Consider the following 7,877-nt stretch of genomic DNA (forward strand, 5'->3'; position numbering starts at 1 on the left):
AATGTTCCTTGCAACAATCACAACTTTATTATACATTTTTTCTTTTAGGTTTTTTTTTTTTTAATTTAAAGTTACAATATGTAAAATTAACAATACGGGTACTCACTAAATTTCTTAAATGAGGGGTACAATCTAGAGATATGATATGTCACGGGGTACACTAATGAAAAAAGGTTGGGAACCACTGTACTTTACTATAAGGGTTGTGAAGGTCAGGGAAAGTCATGGAATTTAAAACAAAAACTTGAGTAGGAACCATGTATATATTGTATCTTGCTTTCTTGAAAGAGAGTACATATTATAAAATACTGTTTCACAATTATTTATGGTACATACTACATCAAGAAATGACATGCAAGGAAAACAAGAACAATTTTCACTGTACTGATTAGCTTCTCATGAATTTCCCCTGCTTATATTGAGAAATTATAATGTTATTGAGCTATAATGTAACAGATTCAGACAAAGCAAAAGTTTAACACAATACTTTAATTTATTTTAATTGGTTTTAATATACATAATTTCACTAATGAATTTAGTTTAGAAAAATATGAATTGAGGAGCTGATTAATTTATTCTGTATCTGTTTGCTTGTGACATTATTTCTAACATTATCTGCTCTCTCTTTAAATATCCCATTTCTTGGTCTTGTTTATATGTTATCTCCTCTGCCACACTTTCTTCTACTTATGTTATTTGCACTCCAATTTCTACTCTCTCTTCATCATTACTCCATACTGATTCATCATTCTGTAGAACACAAATGTTATGTAAAGTACAGTACAACATGCAGCTATAAGTTCTACCATTAAGTCCATGTGAGACATATCTAAAAACTTCAGCCTTCTAAACCGACCAACTAGATGAGCAAATGCTCTCTCAATAGTCTGTCGACATGATGAAAACTTATTATTAAACATAATTTTAGAAGATGATAAAAAACCATTGTCTCTGTAGGGGACTATTAAATGCTTTGAAAGTTGGTATGCACCATCTCCTATGATATGAAAATCTGCATGTGGAAAGCCATCACCACTGCAAACTCTGTGATACACTTCAGATCTCTTAAATATTGTGCAGTCGTGAACAGAGCCAACTTCACCAATGTAACAATCAATAAAGCACATTTTCTCATCACATACTCCCTGTAGAACCAAGGAGTGAAATCCCTTTCTATTTATATATGCTTGGGGTTCCTCTAAAGGGGCCTTGATTGCTATATGCTTCCCATCTAGACAGCCAATAACTCCAGTAATACCATATTTCATAGCAAACGTCTGAGCAGTTTTCCTTGCCTTCTGAGCTGAAGGCCAATTTATAATATGGCTTTGTGTATTCAGAACATTTATAGCTCTAACAATTCTCATCAGGCATCTCCACGCAGTCCTCCGACAAACTCCAAATCTGTCTCCAACTCCTCTGTAATATGTGTGAAAACAGAATAGTACACTTAGTACAGAATTATCTCAATCAGTAAAATTATCGTTTTGCTTACCTGAAAGATTCTTGGTTGGCAAGCAGCCACAGTGACATTAAAAGTTGCTGGTCAACTGACAGTGCATTTCTTCCTTTTCCTATTACTATTTCTTTTGATTGTAATAAAATGGGAACAAGATCCTTCAGTAAATTTTCGAAAGTACGTCGACTTACTCGAAAGTGTTCTTTAAAAACATTTGGCCTATATTCTAATGCAACCTCTAAAACATAGTTAGTTATTTTGCATACTGATTTCTTTTTCTTCTTACTTTTATATTGTGTTAAATAATTAACCAAAATTAATTCTTCTTCCTCGGATTCTAAATCTAATTCCGATAATATTTCTAAAATGATTCCTAAACTTGCCGCCATCTTCGATCCTACTCGCATACTTTCCGCCATGACAGAAGCTATTTGTACCACGTGACAAGGACTGATCCGATTTTACAGATCGATCTATACAAAACGAAAAGTATATGCACCCTAGGACTTCGGGTGGCTGCTACACGTATAACGCATCCAATTCTATCCAGGATCCGGTTCCGGGTTGTTAGCCGCCCGCCTGCTAGATATTTGGCCGCCCTCGCCCGAGTACGTGAATCGCGAGTAGATTTATAACTTAACCCAACCGATAAGAATTTACCTGTATGTTTTTATGATAGTTTTCTGTATAGTTGACAGGAGTTTTAAAAAATCAGTTAAAATATTTGATATATTTATTCCGCTTTCTGATTTTATATTACTCACGGTTTTCAATGTTAAACCAGTGATATTACGATTTCGTATGTCCCATCTTTAAGGGGATGTACAAAAAAAAAAACGTGTAAAATTCTTGTATAATGTTAAGGGACTTGATCTTCAACTGTAGAGCAGTGTTTTTCAACCTGTGGGTCGCGACTCCCAGTGTCGCAAAGCCATACACGGGGAGTCGCGGGTAAAAGAAAAAGACAAGTGTTTGTAGGTCCTACACTACAATAAAAAAACTACATTTTGGTGAGAAGGCTGTGCCTGTTTATTTTACAGTACAATTGGTTTTTGATCGATATTTAAATCTCAACAGAAAGAAAATTAAATACGTAGTTTTTAAAATCATTGACGTAGTTTTAATATGGCCATGGGGGTTCGCCAGAATTTTTTAACTTGTAAAGGGGTCGCGTATTCAAGAAGGTTGAAAAACACTGCTGTAGAGGATAAATTTCTCGGGCAATCTGTAATTTTTGTTGAATATGACTATTTGTTTTTGACGTTTTACTTCAGTGGAGATAAATTATCTTGAAATGTATCCATATTTATATTTGTAAATTTAAATATATATATATACACTCAGTATACCACTTTCCTACTATAGACAATAAATGGTTCCGAGCAAAAATGATACTTTAGAGGGGTGGTCTTTTAAAGGGATTTTGCTGTATGTATTTATTTGTTTCCTTTTGTGTAACCATGGAGATATAAAGTATTTTTGTGGGCATTCGAAAACGTAATGTTCGATGGATTCAAAATAAATCAAACATTACGTTCTCGTCTTCTGGAATTTTGTTATGTTGTTCAATCTGTAATTTCGATGAATCTGTATGCGAAAAAAGAAACAAAGGTTTATTTTTAATATGATTTGAATAAAAACTGTTTTGCCAATTTGGGAAAGTACATTTCGTAACTGACCTGAATTTAATTTACGTTTCAGAATCTCCACTCAAAATGCACATCGTAATAGTGAAGAAGAGTGTTATAAAGATCAATTAAGATGTTTACTTACATAAAATACTGATTAATAATTTTAAAGCAATTATTAATTTGATAAAGAAGAAAACAACGAATGGGCTGAAGGATCCTAGAATGGTCAGATGCTTATTCATTGTATACTTATTAATTCGTTTTAAAAGATCTTCTAACATTTTATTTTGTACTCAATTTGCAATTAGTATTTTACGTTCTTGTAAACGAAATGTTATTCTCGAGTTATGTGTAATGCCATCTGTTATGAAATTTTATTTTAAAAATAATTTCTATATCATTAATTTTTATAAAAAAAAGGCAAAAGGCTTATTTGAGCTAATGGTGAGATTTTTAGGAAATTGTAAATGCCAATAACTAGTAAAAATTTTCAATAAATTTGACCCCTCTCGAGATATACTCGAGAGTGGTCGTGTGTCGTTATGATCCCGTTTCTATCTCCCTTTTCCCTTAACTTTTAACCACCAAAATTTAATAGCATCAATTCCCCATATATAGAAACATCCCTGCCAAATTTTAAAACTTTTGGCTTATCTAGTCCTAAATTTCACTAAGCTACGTAGAGGAAGATTAAACATATTCATTCTGCAATTACCTTAGAGACCATAAAAGAAAAGAATATATAAGGTCCAAACCATGATTGAACGTGCATTCATATTAAAGTTTTGCTGATTAAATAACTTTTTTCAATTTTCTTTACCTACTTTTTCATATACAAGATGATTCGCTGGGAACTGATCACTTACTTTGTTCAATACATCATGATTGCACAGTAAAATTTCAATAACATAAAATTTCAATAACATATCTGCTTGTCGTGAAACAAAGAATCGTTCCCATTCATCCTTTATGTTTATTTTCTTTCATTTTATGTGGAGATATTCCATATAACAAGTGTTCAGTCTCTAGTGAGTCATTCTGTAGAATTTCGAATACAACATAAATTTTTAAAAATACAGTGTATGAAATGTTTTTATAAAACAGTTAACAATTTTTAACCAATTGAATAACTTTATAAATTGTAATTCATATATTAGTTGCAAGCAAATTTTAAGATGTAAAAAATTTATTACCTAGAAGAATATATTATTGATAATGAAACATTTTATGTTTTTCAGAATACTATGAATATTTTAAAACTTGGACTACCCGTATTGTTGCTGCTTATATTTTTATATGTTTTGCTGACATATTTTTTTCCTTCACGTACTAATACTTTTTATAATGAAGGTTTGTGTAAGAATTATTATTGCCTTACTGTCCTTTAGTTTCTTAATATATATATATATATATACTNTTTTTTGTCAACTTGGACATTAATTATTAATGTCCAAGTTGACAAAAAATATATGTTTGTGTAAGAAATTCATAACATTACGTCCATAGCCGATTTTGTATTTTCATTAATTGTCTATCTTACAACGATTTCCTCTGTTCTTATCATGTTCAAAATTCAGTAAACATGAGTGTATGAAGAATTTGTGTATACATAGTGTGCCAAAAAATGTATACACATTTTAAGAATGGAAAAACTTTTAAAATTTTCGCTGGATGATAATATTGTTAATATAAAAAAGACAGTCATTTTCCAAAAATATTTTGGAGCGATCACCATTTATTTCTTTAAAATGTTCTATAACAAACTTGAGGCGGCCAGACCTTTCCTTTTAGGCTACATGGTCGCCTTTATAGTTACTTAAAACACAGAAATAATCCAATAAAAATATGTACAATTTGTAAAAATGTAGAAAAATTGGAATTGGTGACCTTACGACATCTTAGGCTTGCATCCTTCTCCATATTTTTATTGGATTATTTCTGTGTTTTAAGTAACTATAAAGGCGACCATATAGCCTAAAAGGAAAGGTCTGGCCGCCTCAAGTTTGTTATAGAACATTTTAAAGAAATAAATGGTGATCGCTCCAAAATATTTTTGGAAAATGACTGTCTTTTTTATATTAAATGGAAAAACTGTTTTAAAATCGTAATACTCATTATATACTAATAGCAAAAGATAAATACAAGTCAAGGTAGACTTCAACAAACATAAGAGGTGCTCAAATTGGTTATCGTCAGCGTCCGGACACTTCTGATTCGGTGAACTACTGTTTGAGCAATGTTGGCCAAAGCGTCTATTTGTCTCGCTACACATGCTGTTTCCATTTCTTCTCTAAGTATTGCCAGTGTAGTCGGTTTTCTATGGTACATTACATCCTTTAAGGTCTCCAATAAGTAGAAGTCAAGGGGTGTTAAGTCAGGAAAACCTGGAGAAAATTCAATCGCACCTCTTTGTCTTATACTCGTAACAAATTTTCATCTAGATAAGCTCTCATGTCTCTTTGGAAGTACACTGGGATGCATACTATACGTTACTACCATAATTCAATTTAACTTAGAAAAGTGAAACATAGGTAACGTCTCTTAAAATGGATGTACGTTTTCTGGCACTCCCATGTTATTATTCACATATTACAGCAATATAGAATCTGTGGACATAAAAAGTTTTGCAAAGATTTCTACACATTTTTGACAATTACATTTTACACAATTAACTTTTCTATGTTGATTCAAGAAAATTTTTATTTCAGATCAAATATTTGAAGCTCGAAGTATTTTTTTTCTCGAAACTTCAGGAGCATCACATTTAAATATACGTCAAGCCTGCGCAGTAGAATCAACTTCGAGACATTATCCTTTGTTTTCTATTACGGTTTTAATGACGACTCAAACATTAATTACAAATACTTTTAATGTGTCCAATGTGCAATTTAAAAAGATCACATTTGAGGAACTTTTAGCAGAAACTCCACTGAGTGAATGGTATCGTCAGAAAAATTGGGAAAAGAGTGAATACAAAATAAATCATTTAAGTGATGCAGCTAGGTATGCTCTGATCTGGAAATTCGGGGGAATGTATTTTGATCTCGACATCGTGATGTTAAAACCTTTATCTTTATTAACAAACTTTATAGTGAAGGAAAATGAAAATACTTTAGCAAATGGTATTTTAGGAATGACACGTCACCATACTCTATTATACAACTGCATGAAAACATTTGCAAAGATATATAATCCCAATTGTTTTAATTGTGTTGGCCCTCATCTTATCACTAACGAGCTTGTGAAGTTTTGCAATGGGCACAGCATATCTGACGTCGAAAGAAAAGGTGACTGTGATATTACTTTAATGAATTCGACTACAGCTTTTCCTCTTCCTTATTTTCAATGGAAAGATTATTTTCTAAACTCTTCAACTCTTGATACTCTTCGTAAAATGAAGAATTCTTATATGATTCATGTATGGAATCAATTATCATCCAAAAATATTTTATATACAGGTTCAGGAAGTGCATATGAAATAACGATGACAAAAAATTGCCCTTTTGTTTACTCAGAAGCAGTTAAAATTGGAAAAATATAATGATTTAATTAACTGAATTATTCTCTTTATCCTCTATTTCCTCAATTTTATTGTATATTTTTTCTTAAATTTTTAATATATTTTAATTAATTTTTCGATAGAACGATTTTCGGTAACAAAAGCGTATAAAAATTGTTATTGTTGTATGGTTTTATATAGCAATATAAAGGAAATCAATGCAAGAAATATATTCTTTACTTAAATTAATTCGTTAATAATTTATCTCTAACATAACCAGTAGCCTATAATGAATGGAAGATATTTTTTTTAATGTGGTATATTTCTGTATTTATTAACTAGCAGACCCCGCCACGCGTTGTTGTGGCTCAAAATGTATCTATTATAAATGTATAACACTTCCCCCGTGGGGGGGGGGAATTTTTCGAAAAATTTCTTCTGAGTGTACATTCTGTTGACATACCCTATCAAAAACGCAATCAAAGACGCAAAAAAAACCGCATCTAAAATAGTATAAATAGAAGCAGAGTTCTGTACGGTAAGCCTTAATCCTAACCATCTCCCTTCAGTGTGAGGAATTTCGACACATATATTATATAAAAAGACGTGCGTATTCAAATGCAGCGTTGTGTGAAAATTTCAAAGGAATCGGTAGGAACAGACGAACATTACATTTTTATTTATATAGATAGATAGAAGATGATCTGCTTTAGTTCATTTTCATAGAAAAGCATAATGCCTCACAGAAAAGCAAACTTAGGGCGTCGTACTCTTAGTGCCATCCGTTGGACAAAAAAGCCTTAACCATAGATGATATCATTAAATTTATATGAATGTTTAACGGGATAATATACAACCTATGTCCACCCTGAGGTTCCCTTCTAAATATTGGTGAAAGAATTTTTGAAATCGGATGAGTAGTTTCGGAGATTACCTGCTGCAAAGAAACTTACATACATCTATACTATTATAAAGAGGTAATGTTTGTATGTATGTATGTAAGTTTCTTTGCAGCAGATAATCTCCGAAACTACTCATCCGATTTCAAAAATTCTTTCACCAATATTTAGAAGGGAACCTCAGGGTGGATATAGGCTGTATATTATTCCGTTACACAGCCTTTGAGTTTCTGTGGTCACTTCGCATTACATTAAAAATCTATACTAATATTATAAAGAGGTAATATTTGTATGTATGTATGTATGTATGTAAGTTTCTTTGCAGCAGATAATCTCCGAAACTACTCATCCGATTTCAAAAATTCTTTCACCAATATTTAGAATGGAAC

The 7,877-nt window shown here is 31.7% G+C and overlaps 1 protein-coding gene and 1 pseudogene across 1 annotated transcript in view; one reads left to right on the forward strand and one right to left on the reverse strand.

The window, feature by feature from the left end:
* The window catches only part of LOC111637805 (lactosylceramide 4-alpha-galactosyltransferase-like), a 14,713-nt gene extending 7,807 nt beyond the window's left edge, over nucleotides 1–6,906 (forward strand). The window contains exons 2-4 of the mRNA XM_023383366.1: nucleotides 3,161–3,315; nucleotides 4,329–4,440; nucleotides 5,799–6,906. Of these exons, the coding sequence (XP_023239134.1) occupies nucleotides 3,313–3,315; nucleotides 4,329–4,440; nucleotides 5,799–6,631 (948 nt within the window). The 5' untranslated portion in view covers nucleotides 3,161–3,312 and the 3' untranslated portion in view covers nucleotides 6,632–6,906. The remainder of the gene's footprint in view (nucleotides 1–3,160; nucleotides 3,316–4,328; nucleotides 4,441–5,798) is intronic.
* Nucleotides 688–1,878, reverse strand: LOC111637801 (annotated as a pseudogene).
* Nucleotides 6,907–7,877: the final 971 nt, after the last annotated feature.

Source organism: Centruroides sculpturatus, unplaced genomic scaffold (assembly GCF_000671375.1).
Source record: "Centruroides sculpturatus isolate CEXI.00-Female unplaced genomic scaffold, Cexi_2.0 scaffold1001, whole genome shotgun sequence".
Taxonomy (NCBI): Eukaryota; Metazoa; Arthropoda; class Arachnida; order Scorpiones; family Buthidae; genus Centruroides; species Centruroides sculpturatus.